This window comes from Meles meles, chromosome 5, assembly GCF_922984935.1.
Source record: "Meles meles chromosome 5, mMelMel3.1 paternal haplotype, whole genome shotgun sequence".
Taxonomy (NCBI): domain Eukaryota; kingdom Metazoa; phylum Chordata; class Mammalia; order Carnivora; family Mustelidae; genus Meles; species Meles meles.
This window is the reverse complement of record NC_060070.1, coordinates 53,812,456-53,837,972: the sequence shown is the minus strand read 5'-3', so window position 1 is coordinate 53,837,972 and position 25,517 is coordinate 53,812,456. Positions and strand designations below refer to the sequence as shown.

General features: G+C 38.0%; 1 protein-coding gene across 2 annotated transcripts in view; it reads right to left on the bottom strand.

Moving 5' to 3' along the window:
• Positions 1-25,517, bottom strand: part of IMPG1 (interphotoreceptor matrix proteoglycan 1) — a 120,287-nt gene that overhangs the window by 83,408 nt on the left and 11,362 nt on the right. Inside the window, exons 2-5 of one of the 2 annotated variants that reach the window (XM_046006745.1) lie at positions 14,309-14,542; positions 4,838-5,004; positions 4,542-4,570; positions 449-513 (exon numbers count right to left, since the gene is read on the bottom strand). In XM_046006745.1, coding sequence (XP_045862701.1) covers positions 449-513; positions 4,542-4,570; positions 4,838-5,004; positions 14,309-14,542 — 495 coding nt within the window. The remainder of the gene's footprint in view (positions 1-448; positions 514-4,541; positions 4,571-4,837; positions 5,005-14,308; positions 14,543-25,517) is intronic. The other variant, XM_046006746.1, reaches the window with a different exon arrangement.

Below are 25,517 nucleotides of genomic sequence, written 5' to 3'. Positions count from 1 at the left end.
AATTCTCCATTCTTCTCTTCTAGGTGCTATCCTAGTTTGGTGCTATCCTAGGTATGTTACATATCCTAACATATCCTAACATATCCTAGGTATGTTACAGTTAAATGGTTTTGACAATGAGATCTGGTTAATTTTTCCACTTGTAACTATATAAAGGATGCAAGACAGATATTTATCTTGAGTTTATTTGTTTGAAAATATTGGTAATGATTGTCTCCAAGTTGTAGGATAATGGGTGATTTGGCTTTACCTTTATTCTTTTCTAGATTATTTAAGTTTTATGCAATGCATTTAAATTATTTTCTAAAGTTAGAAATATCATTTAGCTTTGAGAAAGTATATTATGAATTCTGTCAACTTCAATTAAGGATTTCTTTTTAAATAATATACTTTCATGATCATTTGAATTAAGGTTCAGGAGCAGGTGAATGAGGAGATCTAGGCTTACCTGTAGAAAACACAGGGGTCTCACCAGGCTCTCCGAATGTCTCCTCTGTAGATGCTTCATCTTTTCTATCACCACAGCAGAAAAGAAAGAAGAGGTGGTCAAAAGGAGCTTGATAATAACAGGGGAAATGCATTTACTTTTCCTATACTCAACAGACCTAAAAATTAGAGGAGACCCCTTTAAAACTGAGTTTGCCTATTTCTGTCATTATAGAAGTAATCTTCAAGTGTATTTTCATTGAAGAAAAATTCAAACAACTCTTGAAAATGGTTATGTTTGACTCCAGGGTTTTCCATAAGCATCTTTCATGTGGTCCTGGGGAGCACTTTCAACATAAGCAAAACTGGTCTTCGGGGCTTTTTTATGTTTTATAGTCCCATTGTACTTGCACTGTGTCCTTGACATCAAAGATAATTGCATGATATGATCTATGGCTGAATGTTCTTGCTAAAATCTCCGATCCTCAAACCTGCAAATCCAGAGAGTCCTTAAGTTTATTTACTAAAGTAACTCTTGTGGTTACAGTAATAGGAGAGAGGGAGATTTCTGGATAATGCAGGTGTATTAAATACTTATTCTGGACACAGAAGGAGTTATTGGGTAGGCTGTTATGGTATGTTATGCAGGAGTTATGGGTAGGTTGGCAGTGCCATGCAGAGGCAGTCTGAAAGATATCTAAGGGAAAATCCAAGGGCATGGTTGTATAGCTGTCTGTTATGACGTTGGCCTGTTCTAGCAAGCAACTTTTATATAGAAAGGAGTAGCAGTAGTGATCTCTTTTGAAGCTCCCTGAAAGATTTGTTACTATAAGCTATTAGGTCTAATTAGCTTGTGTCTGCGTTAGTACAATTTAGTCATAGTTGCCCAATATATTTGATCCAGTTTTCTATGGTTCAGGATGATGGGAAGACCAAAGGAAATGGCTAGATGCTCTGTGTTGTAGAGTCGTCTAGACTGGCTAAAGACAATGGGATCATCTACATACATATTTCTAACACACCCAGTTTTACCAAAGTCTTAATAGACATAATATACAAAATATTATCCATTGGCCTGGCATGGGCTGTGACCAATTAGAATAGATGTAAACATGGGGGACTATATTGGTGCACACAGGCTAAACATAACTTCAGACCATTTTGGAATTAGGAATTCTTGTTTGTTTCTACTGGTATTTTGTTATATACTTAAGAAATTGTTTTTATGGATATCATATTTATAGAGATCTCATATCAAACATTAGAGCATTTGTGATTTAGACAATTTTCCATTTGTTCAATTTATAGAACTTTGTTTATACTACGATATCTTTCCTCCCATTATAACTTTGGCATCCTTGTTTTACCTTCCTATAAAAAAGAAAACAACCAAGGGGCGCCTGGGTGGCTCAGTGGGTTAAGCCGCTGCCTTCAGCTCAGGTCATGATCTCAGGGTCCTGGGATCGAGTCCCACATCAGGCTCTCTGCTCAGCAGGGGCCTGCTTCCCTCTCTCTCTCTCTGCCTGCCTCTCTGTCTACTTGTGATCTCTCTCTGTCAAATAAATAAGTAAAATCTTAAGAAAACAACCAAGCGGAACAGTTATTAAAGTGCTGGCTATGGCACTAGTTACAAGTCAACAGCCTGCTTTGAGCAGGATCCTGTGTCAGATGCTATTTCCTCATCCTTTGCCACTGGGTGTAATTCTGCTCCTGCAATGACAATCTAGACCATTCTTCAGAAGCTATAGTTAGGGAAGCTGGGGCTCTGGGTTCTTTCACTGGCTTTTATTTTAAAGTCATTTAAAACTGGCAGATTTACAGGCTACTCAGGTGAGAAAGTTTTCTGTTTTGTCTTCCTAGAAAGGCTTGAAATAACAGGCTGGCCATCCTTCCTCCCTCCCTCCTCCCCTCCCTTCCTTTCTTCCCAATTTGGTAATCATAGTTAATGTAAAATGTTTGTCTCTTACTTCTTAGCAATTCTTTCTAGCAATGTTGGTAGACACAGGAATGGATGGGATGATTCTATTTCGTTCTCCTTCTGTCTTGGGTAGCTGTTTCCTATGATTTTTAATTTTTTCTTTTTAATCAATTCTTGGTACATTCTTTTGGATTTTTTTCTTATGGATGGATGGCCTCTGCTTTGTTTTCTTTTTCTTTTTTTTGAAAATGGGGGAATAAGTACCATCCTATAGTTAATCAGAAGGGTAAATATCTGTGTCTTGTGAACAAAGTTAATACTCTAGTAGTAAGGTTTTCTTCAATCACATTATTTCTTCTCATAACAACTTTTTAAAATTTCTAAAGAATGGCTCTGTAGACTTATCAATTAGCAAAATAAATGAGAATTTTGATCAGGTCTGTGGTGGTGGGTAGAAAGATATGAAAAGTTTCCTGCCCTTGAGGAGTTTAAACTCTTACAGGAAAATATGGTAAAATGAGGAAGTGTTAAATAATAATGTAAGTGCCAAAAGGAGTTCAAAGCAGGGAGATACTACTGCAGGCTCTAATGGGCTGTTGAGACATCATGGAATCCAGGTGGGACTCCACTACGAGCTTGAAGGAGAGTAGGATTTGGATAGGTAACATAGAAAAGGCAGGTTTTTCTGAGCAAGAGGGAAAGGCTATGGGTCAGAATCCAGGATGAGGAAGGTGTGGTCTATGTGCAGTGAGTGGCATGGTAGCAACAGTGGGATCATGGGTAATGGATGCAAAGTTGGAAAGGTCAGGGGGTGGAAGGTCTCAAATGATTAGTTTGGTCTATGCCTCAGTGAAGCTCCTGGCAGGACACAGATGGCTCACTCATTGTGGGATAATTTGAGCAAAGTTTAAAAAAGGAATGACTTATTAAGGTGTGGGAAGAGTATAAGAACAACCACAAGGCCGAGTGCAGTACTCCAGGGCTGGTAACAGTGGGGTGCTCAAAGTACTCTTAGCCCAGTTACCATGAACCAGAGACAGAGAGGGATCTGCGGAAAGGTTGCTTGGCAGGAGCTGAGTTGAAGTTGAAGTAGGACAACAGCCCTTGGAGACTTTGCAAGTTGGAAGTGAGGAGAGGTGAAAAATTCACTCACCTCATTCTCTTCTCTCCCTCTGATCTCCTGCTCCCCCACTGGCTGGTCCTACCTAGGAGTCAGGGCAAAGGCTGTGCATTACTCTATCCTTACTAGTCAGCCTTCCGCACACAGAGCATGAGGGTAACAGTGGGCAGAGGATATTCAGAAGGGTAAGAGGAAGATGTGGGATTCTTTTCAATGTCACTGAAGAGAGCCCAATGAAACAAAAGGAATTTTTTTTTCAAGCTTATTAATCTAGTAGCACTTATACAAGTTAAGGAGGGGAAGAGGTTAGAGGCAGGGAAATCCATTAGGGAGATCAGATTTGATATTTTTCACAGCGTAAATTAGTAAGGTTCTAGAAGAGGTTGTTGGCAAAGAGAATAGAAATGAAGGAACAAATGTGAAAAGCATTATAAAGAATTGTCAGTAATTCATACAGCCAAATTTGTGTCTCTCTTAGTATTGTCTTCAGAATTAGATTTCTAAATGTTACAAAATGTATGTAATTTGTGTTTAGAGTTTGTCTCTCTTCTTTAATCATTTTATTTAATGTACTTTTCCCTGCCTTTTTCTCATTTTGATTTTCTTATTTGATATTCAGTTCTTGCTGAGAGTATAGCTCAGTGCTTTGGTAATTTAGTTTGAGAAATATTAATGCTTCACAGAATACCAAATGAGAGTTCAAAATGCAGGTTGCTGTCTGATTGTATTAGTATTTTCCTGATGTAACTAATAGTTTATCATAAATTCTAAAAATCAAACGATTTTAATTGTTCTATATCTTATAAGTGAAAATACATATTAGATACTTAACACATAGTAACGAATCCATTTTATCTGCAAACAGTGCTAACATTTATCTAGTCTTTAGGGTCTATCCATTTCCCCCTTATATACTCATTTATCTTTAGCACAGTATATGCATAATTTGTCTGTCAGAATAACTTACACAGATTTCAGTGCTGACATAATATCATAAAAGTACAATAGCTCAGTCTCACTCCATTATATGATCTTTCAAAAGTCAAGAGCATGCTGCACTCTATTTTGGGTACTTACCTCTCAGGGAAGTGTCTCTGTTTTATTCTCTGCAGAAAGATAAAAAGTAATTTTACCAGGAGAAAATGTCAACTGAAGAACTAAAGTCTATTTTCATCCCTTTTTCCCTTTAACTTCACTTCAACCAGCCTGTACAATGCTATTTTGCAAAAATAAAATTCTTGTTGGCTTTATCAAATATCTCTAAGCATTTCTTCACTAACCCTTATACAGTAGAAACCAAATGAAAAGGGGCAGGGACTGGAGGCCTGCAAGCTATTTGGACAGTGTTTCAAACGTACAGTGCTTAGGCTCACCTGCTGAAGAACGTCCAGATGCTCCTGGGAATTGCTAAAATTTTTTCCGATGTCGAAGAGGCAGAAAGTCTCCTGCTGGCAGAGGCCGACCCAGTTCTGGTATTCCCCTGGCTCAGGGATGCGATCCAGAAAGATCCGATATGCTTCCCACACTGCTTCCTGACACACTGCAATGAAACACCATTAGGAGCAGAAAATGGCCACATCCTGAGATGATCCTTGTTTCCCAGCCCAAGCATAATCTTAGAACATGGAGCACTCTTTGATGGCTTACGTGGACACACTGATTTATAGCCCACAGAAATTAATTCACTTAACAAATATGTATTAAACTCCTCTATGTGTTATAGGGAAAAATAAAGGAAGGAAGACAGGGAATATGGGAGAGAGAGAGATGTTGTAGTTTAAAATAAGGCAGTTGAGGAAGGCCTTGTTGTAAAGGTGACTTTTGAGCAGTATGGAGAAGACCTCAAGGCTGGAGAATGCTCTGAACATTGAAGGAACAGCAAAGAGGTCAGTGTGACCAGGGCAAGTATGACAGTAAATAGGATGAAGACAGAAAGATGTGGTGAGAGGAGCAGGGACTGTGTAGAGCCTTGTGGACCAATAATCTTCAAACTGGGGCATAGGAACCCGGCTGTATTTAAAGACTTTTCAAGGGATACAGAGGCACACAGACAATTTAAAGAGAATCACTATCTACATTTCATTTTTCCTATCATGCTTCCGTAAAGTCTGTCTGCCTGAGGACACACCTTTGCTTTTCCACTTTCCCTTTGGCCCGCACTCTTCCCCCATTCAACCCTCCCAAATCTTACTGTGGCTCAGTGCCTCTAAGTTACCACACAAAGGGACCATGTCCAATAACAGTGTGGAGGTTAAGAAACCAAGTGAACTCAGTTGAGGGGTAACACTTGTTTTTGCAGCAGGGTGGTTTCTGATTCTTTGCTTTCAACACATTAGAAGAAGGCCCAATGGAGTTGACAGCTGACAAATCATTAAAAATAATACAGATCATGATGTGATTGTAAGCATATAATGTCAAAACAACTTAAAGAATAAAGATATTACTATAACAAAACTCCCATCTGTTTCCATCTACTTATTTACATCTAAATTTTCTCAGCATTAAGGGAAACCAAGTAAAAAAACAGGGATAAAATTGGTGCTGAGTCCTATCTCATTTTGGCAACACATAATAAGAAGTAATGGTACATACACTAATATGAGGAACAACATCAAAGCACTCCATGTGTCCAGAGGTGAAACTAATGAAACTTAAGCTACAGGTCGTTCAGGTACACTGGCCTCTTCCAAAGTCTTGTTCCTAAATTTGTATTTGCAAATGTTAGTCCCAAAAAACCTGTATCTGATCTTATATCGGTCAAAAGAAATAGATTTATATTTTTTGTTAAATTTGTATCTATTCGTTTCAATTAATTATATATTAAAAGTAATTATAAATGCTGAACCCAGGAATTTCTTTGTACACATAAGGCCTATAGTAACAGGAAATAAATAACATCTGTAAATTTATATATGTATTTTTGTTACTGAGAGGTATGTAAGAGTAACCACTAACAGACTTTCAAGCACAAAATACATTAAGATAAGGCTGTGAAGTGGGAAGTGGGGTGGAAATGTGGTTATATGAAGAAAAAGATCCCTGTGGCATTTCCTACCGTCGAGAAGAGTATATGTAGGGATGCACTATGGAGTATTTGATGGTAACTACTGTGTAGCTATGGTAGAGTCTATTAGATGCATACAAATGTTCTAATTTTTGTTTCATTTTCAATATCAATATCTACAACTCACCAGAAGTTGCCTCTTATCTGATTATTTAAAGTTAAGACAAAAAACTTCAGATGTTAACTGAAAAGCATGCAAAGGGGTACATAGTTTAAAAATTATTTTAGAGTATTAAGTGAGGGTAAAAAGTAAGATGACATCTGTCATAGGCAATTATAATATGTTGATTTTTACCTCAGGAGAAATGGGGAGCAACTGGAGGTTTTGGGGCAGAAGTTGACATCATCTGACTTTCTAGAGAAACTCTGCCTGCATGCTGAGAGAAGAGATTGGGGGAAGGAACAAAGTGAGAGAAGACCAGTTTGGAGACTTTTACTCCTATGCTTTATAGTCCCTCACTCCCCATTTTTGTATGTCTGTATTTTTCTTAACTTTTTGTTTTAAGAGGCAAAGAGAATTCCAGACCAGTTGAAGCTCAAGTTAATTTACCAGCAGCCACCTCACCAGAACCCACAAAGCCGGGAGTGGGTGCAGTCCCCTCCACCTCAAATATGTCATCAAGTTTTCCACCTCTGGGAAAGTAATACAGGTCAGTACACCTGGAGAGCACGTGAATAGCTTCACCAGGAGAACACACTTTTGTGAATGTTAGCTTCCTCCTGTCAGGCAAGGATCAGAGAGTTGTAATGCCTTTTCTAGCACCAACAACCATGCAGTCTTTGATCTTCATTTCTACTCAAGGGTCTACATACAATGCAAGAAGGAAACAACACTTGAATATCTTGAGACTTGCCCAGATCTTTTTTTTTCTTTCTTATTAATTATTTTTATTAACATATAATGTATTATTTGCCCCAGGGGTATAGGTCTGTGAATCATCAGGCTTGCACTCACCATATCACATACCTTCCCCAATGTCCATAACCCAACCACCCTCTCCACATCCTCCCTCCCCCCAGCAACCCTCAGTTTGTTTTGTAAGATTAAGAGAGACTTGCCCAAATCTTAAGAGTTGCATGTCCAGCCTAAGCAAATCAGTTGCGCTTGCTATCTTTCTCATCTACTTACTCCATACTCTCTGTTGGGGTGTAATTTTGACCTTCTGTCTCTCCCCAATGCACCTGCTAATTTAGTTCAAATCACATTTCAGCGCCAGAGATACAGCATTTATATGTACATAAAATCAAGTAGCACTGCCTTTGAGGTTTTAGTGTTGGCGACTTTCACTGATAATATCTGTGTGTGAAACATCTGGGAGAACACAATATGATAATCCTTCTATTTACCAGTTCAACATACCCTCAGGTATGTTGCTTTTGGTCTCAGGTTAAGTCTTCCTTTTATTTCAGTCCAATTTAAGGCTTGTTTTGTGCAACATCTTCCTAGCTCTGCTCCTTTCTCTGCCACCCTTTTCCTACTTCAGAGACACAGAACACCTTCACCCCCATTAAAATCTCCTTTTCGCAAAGGCTCTGAGAGAACTTTCTCCCTAAAGCACAAATGTCTGAAGCTGCTCAAAGAATTATTTTCCGGGGAAGAGAGATTACAGCCAATGCCACATAAATGCAAACAATTATAAGAGAATATTATGAAAAATTATTTGCCAACAAATTGGGCAATCTGGAAGAAATAAATAAATTCCTAGAAACATACAAATGACCCCAAACAGGAAGAAATAGAAAACTTGAAGAGATGAATAATCAGCAAGGAAACTGAATCAGTAATAAAAAAAAATCTCTCAACAGAAGTCCAGGGTCAGAGTCTTCCCAGGGGAATTCTACCAAACACTTAAGAAAGAAAATAATACCTATTCTCAAACTGTTTCAAAAAATTGAAATGAAAGTAAACTTCGAAATTCATTCTACAAAGCCAGCATTATCTTGATTCCAAACCCAGACAAAGACCATACTAAAAAAGAGAGCTATAGCCTAATATCCTTGATGAACACGGATTAAAATATTCTCAAAATCCATCCAACAGTACATTAAAAGAATCATTCAACATGATCAGTGGGATTTATTCCTGGGCTGCAAAGGTGGTTCAATATTCACAAATCAATCAATGAGATAAACCACATTAATAAAAGAAAGTATAAGAACCATATGATCCTCTCAACAGATGCAGAAAAAGCATTTGATGAAGTATAACATCCATTCTTAAAAGAAACCCTCAGCAAAGCAAGGATAGAGGGAACACACCTCAACATCATAAAGGCTGTATATGAAAGACCCACAGGTAATATCATCCTTAAGCAGGAAAAACTGAAAGCTTTTCCTCTACAGTCAGGAACAAGATAGGGATGTTCACTCTTACCATTACTGAAGTCCTAGCCTTAGCAATCAGACAACAAAAAGAAATAAAAGGCATCCAAATAGGCAAGGAAAGAGTCAAACTTTCGCTATTTGCAGATGACATGATACTCTATGTAGAGAACTCAGAAGACTCTATCAAAAAATTGCTAGAACTGATACATGAATTCAGTAAAGTCACAGGATACAAGATCAACATACAGAAATCTATTGTATTTCTATACATCAATAATGCAGCAATAGAAAGAGAAAGCAAGGAAATGATTGCATATAATTGCACCGAACTCCATAAGATATCTAAGAATAAACCTAAACAAAGAGGTAAAAGATCTGTACTCTGAAATCTATAAAATGCTAATGAAAGAAATTGAAGATGACACAAAGAAATGGAAAAACATTCCATGCTCATGTATTAGAATAACAAAGATTGTTAAAATGTCTATACTACCCAAGCAATCTACACATTTAGTGCAATCCCTATCAAAATATCAACAGCATTTTTCGTAGAGCTAGAACGAACAATCCTAAAATATCTATGGAACCAGAAAAGACCCTGAATAGTCATAGCAATCTGACAAAGAAAACAAAGCTGGAGGTATCACAATTCTGGACTTCAAGTTATATTACAAAGCTATAGTGATCAAGACAGTATGGTACCAGTTCAAAAACAGACACATATATCAGTGCAACAGAATAAAAAACCCCAAAATAAACCCACAACTCTATGATCAACTAATCTTCAATGAAGCAGGAAAGAATATCCAATGGAAAAAGGACAATCTCTTCAACAAATGCTGCAGGGGATACTGGACAGCAACATGTAAAAGGATGAAACTGAACCACTTTTTTACATCATACACAAAAATAAATTAAAAATTGGTGAAAGACCTAAATGTGAGACAGGAAACCATCAAAATCCTAGAGAACAAAGGCAGTAACTTCTTTGACAATGGCCAGAGCAACTTCTTAGCAGATGATGCGTCTCCTGAGGCAAGGCAAACAAAAGCATAAAAGGAACTATTGGGACTTAATCAAGATAAGCTTCTGCACAGCAAAGGAAACAACAGATAAAAAAAAGGCACCTACAGAACCAGAGAAGATATTTGCAAGTGACATATCTGATAGAGGGTTAGTATCCAAAATATATAAAGAACTTACAAAACTCAACACACAAAAAACGAATAATCCAATTTAAAAAATGGGCAAAAGATATGAAAAGACATTTTTCCAAAGAAGACTTATGGATGACTAACAGGCACATGAAAAGATGCTTAACACTACTCATCATAAGGGAAATGCAAATCAAAATTACAGTGAGATATCACCTCACACATGTCAGAATGGCTGAAATGAACAACACAGGAAACAACATATGCTGGTGAGGATGTGGAGTAAGTGGAACCCTCTTGTACTGTTGGTGGGAAGGCAAATTCCTACAGCCACTCTGGAAAACAGTATGGAGGTTCCTCAAAAAGTCAAAAATAGAACTACCCTATGATCCATAATTGCACTACTAGATATTTACCCAAACAATATAAAACACAGATTTGAAGGGGCACATGCACCCTGATGTTTATAACAGCATTATCAACAATAGCCAAACTATGGAGAGAGTCCAAATGTCCACTGACTGATGAATGGATGAAGAAGATATGGGGTGTGTGTGTGTGTGTGTGTGTGTGTGTGTGTGTATATACACAGGAATATTACTCAGCCATCAAAAAGAATGAAATCTTGCCATTTGTAAGGATATGGATGGAGGTAGAGTATAATATGCAAAGTCAGTCAGTCAGAGAAAGACAAAACCATATCATTTCACTCATATGTGGAATTTAAAAAGTGAAACACATGAACATGGCAGGGGAAAGAGAGAGGCAAACTATAAGACAGACTCTTAACTATAAAGAACAAACTGAGAGTTGCTGGAGGGAGGTTTTAAGGGGATGGGTTAAACGGATGATGGGTATAAAGGAGGGCACTTGTGTTGAGCACTGGGTATTATATGTAAGTGATGAAACACTACATTCTGCTCCTGAAACTAATACTATACTACATGTTAACCAACTGGAATTTAACTAAAAAAAAAAAAAAAAAAAAGAAAGAAAAGAAAAAAAGAATTATTTTCCTGGGGCATTGTCATTTATAGAGATTAAAATGTGAAAGATGAAACAGGGACCAGTAGTTTTCTTTAGACTTTCTGAGGGGCAGGTTCTTTTGGTGACTACTCTGATGTCATTTTTCTGACCTCTTAGCTTAGCACAAAGCAGGAGGTGTAGAAATTGTCTGATTGGGAGAACAGGGGCACCAGCCCATGTCCTACCAGGAGAGTTCCCCCATCCTTACCAAGAGGGCATCAAAAGAACCCTAGAAAGTTGAAGAATCAAAGGATCTCAGGTCTAAGAGGAGTCTGAAAACTTCTGAAAGCTGGATTTTTCTAACCTTTTTTAACTTTCCTGTTATCTAACTTACACCACCACCCTTCCCTAAATCTACTGGGAGAGATTTCCGCATAGATCCTTGCCTAGGGAAATCCTAAACCTTGCCTCTTCAGTCTTCCCACTGTTGCTGGCCAATGTCTGAAATCTGACCACAGAGTCTTAATCTTTTGGCTGAAAGCTATACTGTAGGCTCTTTGGCAATGTGGGAAGAACCCCAGGGAACATGCATCCTGGAGGCCAGGCATGCCCTGGGATAATCACTCACAGTTGTAAAGATTAAGTTATACCAATGGTATGTAAAAATATCTGCCACCAGGTTGGGTACGCATTAGATGGAGATATAACACACTGGAGTAGGAGTCAGAATGCTGTGTTCTAACCCTGCTCTGCCACCAATGATGGCCCTGACTGAGCATGTTACCTCATTTTTTAAATTTCTGTTGTGGGGGTGTTGGCAGATGTTCTGTAGACCAGTGCTTCTAGAACTTTAGAGTGCAAATGGATTACCTGGGGATCTTATTCAAATACAGATTCTGGAAGCAGATGATGGGGTTAAAGTAAGATCGCATTTCTAACAGGCAGCCAAATCCTGGTGATGCTGCTAGTCTATGGACAAAACACAGAGAAGCAAGAACTATCTTAAACTTTCTCTAAGGCATATATTAATATGAAAGAAAGATGTAGCTTTTGATATTGAGTTTGGGACAGAGGTGGAGGGAGAGAGAAGAAGAAGGAAGAAGAAGAGGAAGAGGAGGAGAGTAGGGAAAGAGAGGGAGGGCGATAGAGAGAAATGGGTACTTGATGGGAGTTTGCCTGGGGAGGAGAACAGGGTTCCCCTGGGAGGCTACCAGAAACAAACTTGCCTGTCTTGCATGTGTTTTGGGATGAATATGTTTATGAGTCTACCATGAAGCTCAGATGATTTTTATTTGTGTTGCTTTACGCATTAGAAAAAGAAATATTTCAATATTCCATTTGATTTGATGAATGTGGAGGCTTTCTTTCCTAAGTTTGAAAGATATCAAAAGATAATTTTGTAAAAGCAGCAACAAAAACAAGAAGTGTGTTACTCTGTCAAAGGAGCACCACTTTGTAGCTGGGTCTTATTTCTTGTTTCTTTGTGAACCAATTTGTTAGACTTAAGAAACCCATGCTGATGAATAGTAAAATTTCATATCACCTAGGGGCAGCCATAAAGATAATGGACTGTTGTTGCTGTAGGGAGAAAAACAGTGGTGTGTTTCATCCAGAAAAGCAAGAATGAAAAAGGTAAACCTAATCAAGAATAAAGAATAAAAATCAGAGTTAAAAATTTGGTTGCAGCAATAAATAGTCTATTTCATAAATAAATAGTCTATTTCATAAATACCTGCGATGAATCCTATTTGTGAATGTCATAAAGGATTAGAAGTTATATGAAAATAGCAGTTGTGCTCATATTCAATGTGATGCATATGCTACATATTTCACTTCCATTCATGAACAAATAACATGAAATTTACCAGTGTCATTATCTGATCAATGTGTAGGCACATTCAAAATGAATAATTTACACATTTATTATCCTTTCTTTGCATTCCCAATGGACTCTTTGCCTCTTGTATCCATCAATAAGCATTTACTCAGAAACTGCTATGCAGAGGTGCCATGCTAGGACCTCAGAATAATGATATAGTGTGTTTCATTTTCTATAATTAGAGTTCTCCTTCTGACTGTGATCCAGCACTTGTCATTTGTCTGTGGGTGTGGCTTCTGTGAGAAAGCAAATGTCTCTTCCACATAAAATGCGACATATGAGGAACATAAGGCTTGATATTTTTGAGACTGTTACGTATGCCTCCAAAACCCAGCAAAACCTCCCCAGACTAACTTAACCTTTGTACATTTTACAGATGGAGATACTCAAGAACTTTGTAGAATGTTGGTATCATGAAAGAGGTTCTCTGCTGTCATAATTTGCAATATGTCGCAGGCTAGAATTGAACCAGCATATTCTAGGTAATGGGCTGAAAATAATAGAGGAGAGCAGGTTGACTGTTTTTTGGATTGGAAACAATTATCTCCTGTGATGAAGGTGAACCTCAGCAAACCCCCTCAACTTTCAGGTGTAAGATGAGTTGAATTTAGGCTTTAGCTAGCTAAGATATTTTGCGTTATTTGGAGCAACCTGGGGGATTTAATAGTGTCTACAAAAGATTGTATTTTGTTTTGTTTCCATTTAAAGAAGAAGTCATGGCGACTTTTTCATCTGTATTGAGTGAATGACAAGGATATCCACTGATAGCTGTGGTGTGATTGAACTCCATAATGATTTCTGAGAAAGCCACAAGAATCCTGTTATGCTGACTTGGGGTGAAAACTGCACTGTAACTTTGCTGGAAATCATAGAATTGTGTTGTAAATTCTGTTAACAACCCCAGCATTGTATCTTGGTAACCACTGTTAATCTGTGACTCCTCTGCACTTGGGTGTGCCACCAGGTTTCCAAACTTTAGACCTTTTTGCTGGATCAGCAATATACAACTTAAACTTAACAAGAAGGGAGAGAGGATCTGGCTTGTAATGTTGCTTTTGAAAAATGAAATCTTAAGTCATAAATCAACTTGCTCAGATTCCTGACATTGCAATCATTCTGTGCTTCTCACTTCATAATAATAACATTAAAATTCAATATTGGGCTTTGGCAAAAATAAAACAAAGAGATAATACTAGATGCCAAGGCCTTCTGATGACTTGTTAAATGCCTTAATGGTTCTATGTTGCATAGGACATTATTTTAAATGTAAAGCAGGTATCTACCATAGTTTTGAATGTTTATTATTCATTACTCTCAGATTAGTTGACTTATTTTTATAACCTTTGTGACTATATAAGAGATTAGGGAAAGTTGGGGCTAAAGACAATGTATGGATGAGTGAAAGGGAAAAGATAAAAAGAAAGAGAGGCTAAACAGTTTCCATCTCTTTCCTTACCTCTCAATCTATAATAAGCTTGAAGACTGGCTAAAATCTGTTTCATGGATTCCTGTGGACAGACTTTAACCCCAGTTGGGAAAAATGTTGACCTTTTTGTTCGATGCTTGGCCAAATCGAATATTCGTTTCATGGTTGACACTTTGTACATTTTTGCAGTACTTTCGGTTGTTTCGATTCTTGGGGTATTGTCTATGTCTTTAGTTTCAGAATGGTATATTTTAATGGAGAGATCTGTAAAAGAAAGATTGATTTCCTGGTGAATATATGCATTGATAGATGTGAAACATATGATAAAAGAATGAAATAAACTAAAAGTTATAATTCTCTGATTTATTCAAGTTCTACTTTCGTTCAACTGCCAAATTTCAGTGACGAGGCATTTTTAGAAATAGGGGAATAGCATAATGAACTGATCAAGTGCATTTTTTTTTAACCAATATCTCAAATCATCTTGCCTCTAGGAACTGCCAAATATTGAAACCATTTCCCACACATCTCTAAAAATCACTCCCCACTTAGCACTCAAGGCTCCCAAGAGATGCCTCTTTTGATAGACATTATAATTCAAGTGGGGAATGATAGCACATTGTGGTACCCAGAGGTACACTCTGGATGAGGAAGTGGAGTGCTTCTAGAAGCCTGGGGGGGAAATGCAACAAAACAATCTTCCTGACTATTAGTAGCAGCCCTAGGATTTCTGTATGGTGGGGCTCAGAGGGCAGCACAGTGAAAGTGGGTTGGGGCAAGAATATGTGTTAGAGTTGACTTTACAGAGATAGGAGCTGAGTGTACATCTATTAGTGCCCACTACAGTGAGTAAAATGGGAATTCTAGCTTAGGAATGTTAATTTTAGTAATCTTTCAAACACTCACAAATTTCAGTGTAAGCCACAGAGAAGTTTTTGTAATTAAATTTCAAATACCACTAAGAATGGAAGAAAAAATGTGCATCATTAGATAATTCTAGGCCTATCCGGTATAGTAAGCACAGACCATATTCTGCACTTCTTTCTTCTCACAGTGCCTATCACAATGCTGGTCCTGCTCTCCACTTTGTCACCCCCCACAAAGCTCTGCCCTTCGGGTTCGGTTCTATTCCTACTTTTTAATGTTATGCTCTAGTAGAACTCTCTGAATGACTTGCGTTGGGAATAGTATTTACCACCACCCACCCCACCCCGGCTCTGGGAAGAGTGCCTCTGTCCTGGCATTGTTCCTACTTGGATTCTTCTGGATCTTAACACTTTACTCATATCCAGGCTTTCTTACATAGATCTACTTGTTCTGGGCCTTCAGACTTCATTCTATCACGATAGGAATAGAAGGAGGTGAAAAAAATTACAGATTTGCTCTGTGTCCCAGAGTCCTTTGAGCTCTGACCTGTTCCCTTTTCCTTACCAGGGTCAATCTTCCCTATTCTCCACATGCCCAGTACACATAGCTGGTGATCAACAATGAGGGTGAATTAGGATGAAGCGAGACTTGGTTTGCTTGGGATATCCTGGTTTATTGCAGCTATCCCTTCATTCTCAAATGTATCCCTGTTTGGAAAATGAATTATATGGTCATTGAATTTTTAATATTTCCTTGCTAAGGGAGATCCATGACAAATTTTCTACAAGTGGTTGTCTGCCTCATAAAGGAAGCACCTCATCCCATTTTAAAAATCTCTACCTAGTAATTCTTTCTTTGAGATGAAAATTATATTCTAGTAGCTTCCACCCATTAGTCCTATTTCTGCTCTCTGGAATACCAAAGGCCAAGTTCACACTTCCTCATATTTCCCTTATGTTAAACATTTCTCTACTTTAGGTTAACCATCTTCCATCTTTCTCTGGTGTCCTTTTTCACATGAGTATCTGATACCTCAGCTTGTGTTCCTTGAAATTACATAGAGACAACTACAGGGGATTGCCTGTGATGATGCTAATCACTTAGGTATGGATCAGAATCTTCTGCCTGCATCTTGGCCCCAAGTCATCACTAGAAAAGAAGTAGGCAAAGTCTCTGAGAACAGGGACTAAGGGTTACCTGGGTCCAAAAATATTTACAAAGTTTATCTTTCCCAAGGATTTCCAATCAAATAAACCCCAAATTTAAAGAACTGAAACATAGAATGCTACAGATTCCAAAGAGGTAAAAAGAGCTGACATTTATTGGAGCTAATGAAAGCAATCTTTGGCAAAACAATTAGATCACATTAGATGTTGTCCTCTGTCCTGCCTAAATAGTAATGTTGAAATTGAACTGAACTTTGATTCTCTGGATGTATTTTCATGTGTTTGATATTTTTACTTTATATAAGTATTTAGAAAGACTAGGTAAAAGTTTGATGAGAATGAATTGATAGTTGAATGACCTGCTATAAAAAAGGAGCATACTTAATAGAAGATTAGAAAATCTTTTGAGGCAGAAAATACTTGACAAAACATGAGTCTAACCTGTATGATGATGAATTGGCTGCCATCAACAGCTATTTCTGGGTGAAGTTCAAAGTTATAAAAAGAAAGAAGGGCAAAGTGATTTCAGAAAAAACAAACAAAAAAAACCTCTCTATTTTTTCCAGAGTACAAGAATATTAGAAAATTTAATTAATTGTAATATGTATTTGGACAAAAATAAATGCAATCATACTATATCATATTGTAGATTAATCACCAGGAAAACAATCCTAAGCCAGTAGTTTTGGGAAATAGTCATATCATTGAATGAGGAAAAGAGAAAAATGGAAATTAATACATTTGCCTTCTCAGAACTTCTAAATATAGGCAAGAGACAGTTAATATTCATTGCTTACTTTTAAAATTTGATTTAGGGACGCCTGGGTGGCTCAGTTGGTTGAGCAGCTGCCTTCGGCTCGGGTCATGGTCCCGGGGTCCTGGGATCGAGTCCCGCATCGGGCTCCTTGCTCGGCGGGGAGCCTGCTTCTCCCTCTGCCTCTGCCCGCCTCTCTGCCTACTTGTGATCTTTCTCTCTCTGACAAATAAATAAATAAAATCTTTAAAAAAAAAATTTGATTTAAATATGTTCATTATTTGTGAAAGAAAAATGTAGTAGCAACAGAAATCTTATGTTGCTCAATGAGTCAAAATGTTTTAATAGCACTAGTGGGGCACAGGGCCTTGGCTCTGTGACTCACCAGCTGCACAAGTTGGAAGCACTTGACCTGACTGTGCCTCAGTTTCCTCCCCTGTAAAATGGTGAATGATAGTGCCTCTCTTATAGGATTTCTGTGATATTAGTAAAGGAGTTACCGCTTGTGCAGCACTTAAAACACTGTTGCACACAGGGTAAGTGCTCAGTAAAAACTCCTTTATCCAACTGTCCATGCAGGCCACTTCCTGGTATTTCTCTTCCTTCTTTCCATGCTCTTTCATGGCACTCCTCCTCAGTCCTCAGACAAGACTATGCGCATCCCCGAAGTCTTCCTGTGCTTCCATGCTTTAGTGCTCTTTTCATGTTTGTCTGTGCCTTCATATTAGAGGGCTGTTCTTTTTCTTCTTCCTTCATGGGCTAGTTTCTAAGCTTTCTTTCCTTCCTACTAAGCTTTCTTAGACCCCACACTCAGAATTCATTCACTGCTCCCTTGCATTGCTTTAGTGTGGCTCAGATCTCTACTGATTTACTGATTCACCAGTGTTCATTAAATATCTACTCTGTTTCAGCCCAGGATGGCATATAGTGGTCAATTAGATGGACAATTTCATGAAATTTGTGTTGTTGTGCTTGCTTAAAGAATAATTTGTTGTAAATACATTTTCCCCTTTAGACCTCAAATACCTGAGTATTATGAGCTTGTCCTCTCCTCAGTTCACTTTGGTGCTTACCTAGTACAGCATCTGGGCAGGACACATACGCAGTACATATTCATCAAGCAAATTCATGAAAAATTCATGTGGAAATAGTAATGAGTCTTTTACAGTATATGTATGAATTGGATTTATTTAAAAAACCATTAGGCCATAAAAATTAGTTTCCTATGTCCTGTTCACCTATATTATTGCAACCTCCCTTTTAAATTTTTTTCTCCATGCTATAGGGTTTAATATCAGAGGCTTTGGACACAGCTATCTTATTAAAGACAATATCTCAAGTGAAAGACAAAAAATTCCTTTGTGAATGAAAACCAAAAGAACAGAAAAGAGATGAGCTATGCATATATTTTAGTAAAGTCAGCATTTCTAGATACTTTCAATTTATCCAAGAGTAAATAAATAATAAATGGAACCAATTAAAACCATGGATATCAATGGGAAATAATATTAATATTGCCTAGCTCTTGAGGATGACAAGTCCTCAATTCCCTTGCCCCTCAATTATTGTAATTGAGAGGTAAAACCATAACCATGTTAAATTCAGCCCTCTTCCTCCTCCTCACTTGCACCCTTGTAGCTGAACATGGATGGAGAAAAACAACCATTTGGATTCACTTTCAATGTATAATACTTAACTAGGATCATACTAAGTTTCCTTGGTCCGCTGAGTTCCTCACTCTCTGGGAGAACTGCATACAACTTTTCTCAGATTTCCTGCACTTCTTGCCAATTCTGACTTTCAGCTGATGACCTTGTTGCACATTTTATTAAGAATAAGAGGAGCAAGAAGAGAATTTGATCAGTGTTCAGCACTGCATCTGCTCACTGACCGCATCCGAGTTTATACACTCTGCTTTCCCTCCCGTGACTGCTTGATGAGCAGTCTGCTCCTACTCAAGGCCTATTCATTCACTTATGCACTGGATCCCACCTTTTTTCTTTTTCTTTCTTTCTTTTTTTTTTTTTAACCTCTTGAGGACATTCTTTCAGAAAGTCTTCTGTCTTTTGCTCACATCATTATTTCCCCTCTTTATGCTGGATTATTCCTAGCAGCCTATAAACCTGCTATTACTTTTCCCTTCTTCTTAAAGGATTCTCTTGATACCCTTTCCCCTCTAGCTATTGGCCCATTTTTTCCACTAACACTGCAAAACTCTTTGAAAGATCTTTACCTGAAAGATCTTTACCACTTTACCTGACACAAAGCAAGGTGCTATTTGGGTGAGGATTCCTCTGATACCACATGTAAAGCTATCAACATTTCCCCTTGTATTTTCTTCTCTTTTTTCCTCCATTCCTTTTTTATTTGGGGCTTTGCAATGTGCTCATAGAGCCTGGTATATCTGATCTGCTGATGTATCTCTTCACCAGAAGGTGTCACTATGTAACATAATATATGCCAAAAACTAGTTGTTGGAAAATATACTCTGTTACCACTTTGAGTTTGGAATTGTAGATGTTGAGTACTGGCATTTGTTGATGGGGGTGATTTTTCAGCAAAACAGATCATTTGAGGAAGGTCTGAGACAGCCATGGTGGAATGGACTTCCAACAGGTTGGGAGGTTCTCATGAGAGTTGTGGCAGAAAATATTTAGGTGTGCAGTAAGGAAGACAACATGTCTATGGGCAGAGCACCCTCCAGCAGGCTAAGAAAAGTGGTCAACACTGACGGTTTAAACTGGAGAGGGTCTTTTTTTTTTTTTTTTTTTCTTTAGCCACTCTCCCCCAGAGCTAACCCAAATCCTGCAACCTGGTATAGCTATGACAAGTTTGGAAATTTTCATGTATATAGAAAAGGAATTTAATTCAACAAACACTGAATTCAAATACTAAATTAAAATATGACTTTATCCTAAGGAAAAGTCAAATCTGTCCAAGGGTAGGGTGGCAAAAGCCTCTGAAATACCGGGCTTTTGATTCTTCATTTATTGTTTTAAAATTAAATTGCCTAAGCACATCTACTAGCTAATGAGAAGGCTAGCCCTTCATTCCAAAATATCTTTTCCACTCTAGGTTCTAGGCTGGTGGCCATATGGCCTTGATGTTAACATGCATCCTGGAAGCCGTGATAGTTCACACCATCTCCCTCAAATCATTTTTTTTTTTCCTTCCTATACCAAAGTTGGCTTCCAGTTTTAGGCTGCTTATGAAGTTTTCCATTTCATGGCTCAGCTTTGCCCATGAATCAGTCTCTTTCTTGGTTATATATTCAAGTGGATCCTTAACCATCCTGTTTGGACCACTCCTCACTAAGCTCACTTCTAGAGAGAGATTTTCCAGCCATCTAATCCTGCAGCCTCACAATATAGGATTACTGTACACACATTGTGACAATAAAACAGACAACAGGAAAAGGAAGGAATGGGGCTTTTATGGCAGCATTGTTATGAGAGCAACAGTCACTGGTATAAGCACTTAGCAAACCCATTATGTTTCCTAAGGGAAAAGGCCGCAATGCCTTAATGAATGAATTAACAGAAGTAGAGAGAAAAGTTACTGGAATTCCTATAGAACAAAAATTTCCATTTGAAGAACAGAATTCCACAGAGAGAACGTAGGTAACATTCCAGGACCAAATCAATGACTGGAAATTTTCAAAAATAATAATTCAATCTTGCATAAACTTCCTGACCTAACCAAAAATGAGTGAGGGGTTATGGCCTTTATGCAAATGCTCAGATTCTTTGTGATCAATTATATTCCTGTCTACCCACTACCTTAGTAGAAATGTTTGATTACACACTTGAGAAATTTTCCGATGAGCAAGGACAAAATGTACATTGTGCTTAACATACCTGGATATGCCTCAAAACTTATACAGATATACTGGATGCCTTGTTCAATGTTTTTCCAAAAAATTGCATGGATTTTAAGCATTCTGTTTTCTACATGATCAAGTGAGAAACACAGGAGCTTCTACACCTTGTTTTCCCACCTTTCTTCCTACATGTGTTCCCATTAAATTTCTATAATACCACCCCCTAGTAAAAATGTGTTGGAATAAATGATAGAGAAGATAATCATAGAAATTAAGGAAATGTCCAGTGATTTTCCTTAATGAAATATGAAGTGAATAAACTCTTTGAATAGTCAGCATACAGATCGATTGACTGTCAATGATGCATGGGTTTCTCTCTCTGAAGCTTTTTCTTTTTTTCTTTTTTTTTTTTTAAAGATTTTATTTATTTATTTGACAGAGAGAGATCACAAGTAGATAGAGAGGCAGGCAGAGAGAGAGAGAGGGAAGCAGGCTCCCCGCTGAGCAGAGAGCCCGATGCGGGACTCGATCCCAGGACCCTGAGATCATGACCTGAGCTGAAGGCAGCGGCTTAACCCACTGAGCCACCCAGGCGCCCCAACTCTGAAGCTTTTTCAAAACTAGGATGCCATCGCAGCCTTCCTTACCTTTACAATGCATTTGTTCAGCAACATCCCACTCTATGAGAATGGGAATCAGTGGTCCCTTGTCTCAAAGAATTAGAGCAGTAGCATTATCTTTTTCCTCATTGCAAAATCAGGTTTAGCCATTCTACTTGGTATGTCAGAACAAAAAGGGTCAGGACCTTGGAAAACCATTATAAGAAATAAAGGTTGCTAATTCCTATATTTTTTTTTAATTTTTAAAAGATTTTATTTATTTATTTTTGAGGGGGGTGGATAGCACAAGCAGGGGTTGGGGGTAGGGGCACGGGAGACAGAGAAGCAGACTTGCTGCTGAGCAGGGAGCCCAACACGGGGCTCAACCCCAGGACCCCGTGATCATGATCTGAACCAAAGGCAGACGCTTAATGACTGGGCCACCCACGCACCCTAATTCCTATTTTCTAGTCTCTCTTTCTATACCTTAAGTCTTGAGCCCCTTCTCCACCTCATTGCACTGAAAAAACAAAAAACAAAAAAACAAAACCCTAATCTTATAGGTGAGGTACTGACCTCATCTGAGAAATTCGTTGAGGTACAAAATTGCCCTTCTTGTTGAGGGCACATGCAGCTTGGTGAGTGGACAGGAACAGGACAGAAGAAAGCAAGAGAAAGGGGGTGTCTCTTTTGTGTCCAGAGGGGGTGACCTCTGAATAGGTGGAGTCATAAGTTTTTCAGGTGTGGTGTCAGGAGTGTAGGGGCAGGGGTCCAGCAGGGCCATGTTCTCAACTATATTTGGAACAGAAATGTGTGCTAATTCTTCCACCCCTTCGTGGGGAGAGAGGAGGGCAATGAAGGGGAGGAGAGTCAAAGATGACTGGCCTCTCTGTCTGGGAGAGTAGAGAAACCAATGGAAGTACTTGTCATAGGTAGTGTAAAGTCTCACACTGCTGCTTTCATCTAACACGTGGCATCGCTCATAATGGACGCTGGCTGAGGTCCATGCACAGCCACTGCTGGTTCCAGGGCATTGTTCCTGCTGTGATTCCAGAACCACAGGAATGCCCTTGACTCTCAAGTGTTCTCAAGGTACATCATATGGGGTCACACAGATTGTGGGAAACTACAGGATCAACACATTGCCTCTACACGGAGTGCTAAATTTACTTGAGAATTTTAGCAGGAAAGTTTAAAATGTTAAGGATTATAAATGAATTTCACATAAGCAAAATTAGCAAAATCCTTTCTCCCCCAAATAAGCCAGTCTTGGAAGTTTGAAAAGCAGGATATTTCTATAAAAGCTGCGGTTAACTGTAAAGTATATTACTTTGAAAAACCGGTGAGTGGAGCTGGTTGAGTGCTGAGGTCAGGTAAACAGGATGTGAAACTGAGGTGAGAACAGTTATGTTCAAGTTGTTCACCAGCCTAGCTGGGGCTTATTTTGAGAAGCTAAAAAGGAAGCCAGCCGTGTTTTCTCTAGCAACTGGATTTTTAGTACCCCTCAAATCATTCTGGGTAGGCAGCTTCCTTCTCCATGTACAAGTGGGGCCCACTCCCTTAAGTTGCTTTTAATCTTCTCGTCTTTACATTTACTTAAATCCTATTAATTTTTTTCCTTTCTTCTGCTTCCCAGTTTTTAATACATCATGGATACTTTTTTGACACCATCTCCATAGATTTCAGAATCCTTTCAGAGTTTAAATAAACACACAGGTTATGGATAAGAGAATCCAAATGGAATATTACCAGTAAATCTGATATGTGGTTGACCAGTTGCAATTGTATCTCAGAAATGTATGGGACATTATAGTTTAGAGCATTTTTTGAGCGTAGCTTGACACAAATGTTCAGTGGCATGGAAAACAAATGGTTATGCTTGAACAGTACCAGTACCAGGTAATTCATAAGCCAGAGGCAGTCCATGATGAGTTCATGATCTGCTTAGAAGTGGATGAAGAAGACAAGTGACAGGAATTCATAGAGACCTACCAAGAGCCTACAGAAAAAAAAAAAAATTCTCCAAAATTCAGGAAAAAAGAAAGTTAAGAATGTGCATTTGTTTATGGGACACGTTAAATGACATGTGCCAAATGCCCACGTTCCTTCTGGTTCCAGCCGTGCTGGGATGCTGGGCCATGGAGTATCTCTCTCCCTGTGATTCCACGGGTGCTATATAGTTGGAACATATGATGCCTACAGAACTCATATCAGAATTAGCTGTAATTTATCTCAGAATCTCTATATTCTAATTCTTATTAGAATAATTCTTATTGCTGCTTGTGATTCTGATATTGCAAACCATGAAAGACAACATTCATCATTTTTAGTGTTTTCATGCAAGCCTGATCTTGGAGTATGTGGGAATTCTGAGTAGAGAGAATTGTATGTATAGCACTGGTGCATATATTTCCATAAACAAACAAACAAAAAACATTTTAACTACTCAAGAAGAACAGAATTGGGGCAAATTAAACACAAATAGTTATAAATCTCTGCCTGTTAACTTTCTGATGCACAAAGACCTATCACAATTCATGTAGAGTAGCAAAGTAAACTTCATTTTGAATACTTGTGGGGCTAAAGTTATAGTAAGATAGTCCTGCCTTTTTGAGTCACTTGCTGAACTTGGGCAATAACCTCTATATGTGTCAGATTTCTAACTATAAAGGGTATAATAATAATTCCAATACCATAGTTTTGGATTAATACTTGCATGCTATAGTTTTGTTTTGTTTTATTTTGAAGACTAAATGACAAAATGTTGACAGTTTTGCAGGAGGCCTGGCACATTGTTAACTGTTACTATGATCTGGTACCATTCTATTCTGAGGCTTAAGGCTAGGAATAGGTAGGAATAGAATCACCTGACTTACCAAATAAAATACAGGACATCCAGGCAAATTTGAATTTCAGATGAACAGCTAATAATTTTTTTAGTTTAAGTGTGTTCCATGTAACATTTGGAACACATTAAATGCAAATGGACAAAATGTTCCTCTTAAAAGATAGAGATTGTTATACTGCATTAAAAAAAAATTCACTATATGCTGTTTTCAGAGACATATCTAAATAGGAAGAGAAGTTGAAATTAAAAGGATAGAAAAAGTTATAATTTGCAAACACCAACCAAAGGAAAGTTGGTGTAGCTTATCAATATCGAATGAAGTCAGAGCTGTGAGGGTAAATGTTTCATAACCAGCTCTTGGGGGTGGATGAGAAGGCTTGATTTGTGGCATTTGCTAATTTCCATGTGTCAATATTCCCTCATGGCTGATTTCAAGCCACCAGTGTGACATTACCAAATACTAACTTGTGAAGAGATGTGCACAATTGGCTCCTGTAAGTTAGTATGAGTCAGTTTCAGCACACCAGTGGACAAAGTTTCTTATTTGCCAGAAGGTATTAGAAAGAAGAGAGTTTAGGGGCCCCTGGGTGGCTCAGTGGGTTAAAGCCTCTGTCTTCAGTTCAGGTCATGATCCCAAGGTCCTGGGATTGAGCCCTGCATCCGGCTCTCTGCTCGGCAGGGAGCCTGCTTCTCTGCCTCTCTGCCTACTTGTGATCTCTGTCTGTCAAATTAATAAATTAAAAAATGTTAAAAAAAATAAAAAAATAAAAGTCATCAGAAAGAGGTAACAAGTCAAAATTTTTTGTACTTAATATTATAACTTCAAAATATATAAAGAAAAAGTTGACAGACTAATAATGAAAGCTAATGATATCAACAATAATAGCAGGTGAATTTTAAGGATCTTTCTCGGTAATTGAGAGAAAAAGCATATAAACTCATTAAGAATATAGAAGATTGAAAACATAGTTAAACTTGACCTAACAGACATGTATAGAACAGTACAAAATAAAAATATTAAGTATTATAGAACACATTATATTTATAATATAAAATATCCTTTTTTTTTTAAGCACAGGGAGAACTTACACAAATATTGGTTATATATTGAACTATAATGCATGTACATTATGTTCTTGGACAACAGAGAAGTAAACTAAAAATCAGTTATAACAAAACAACTGA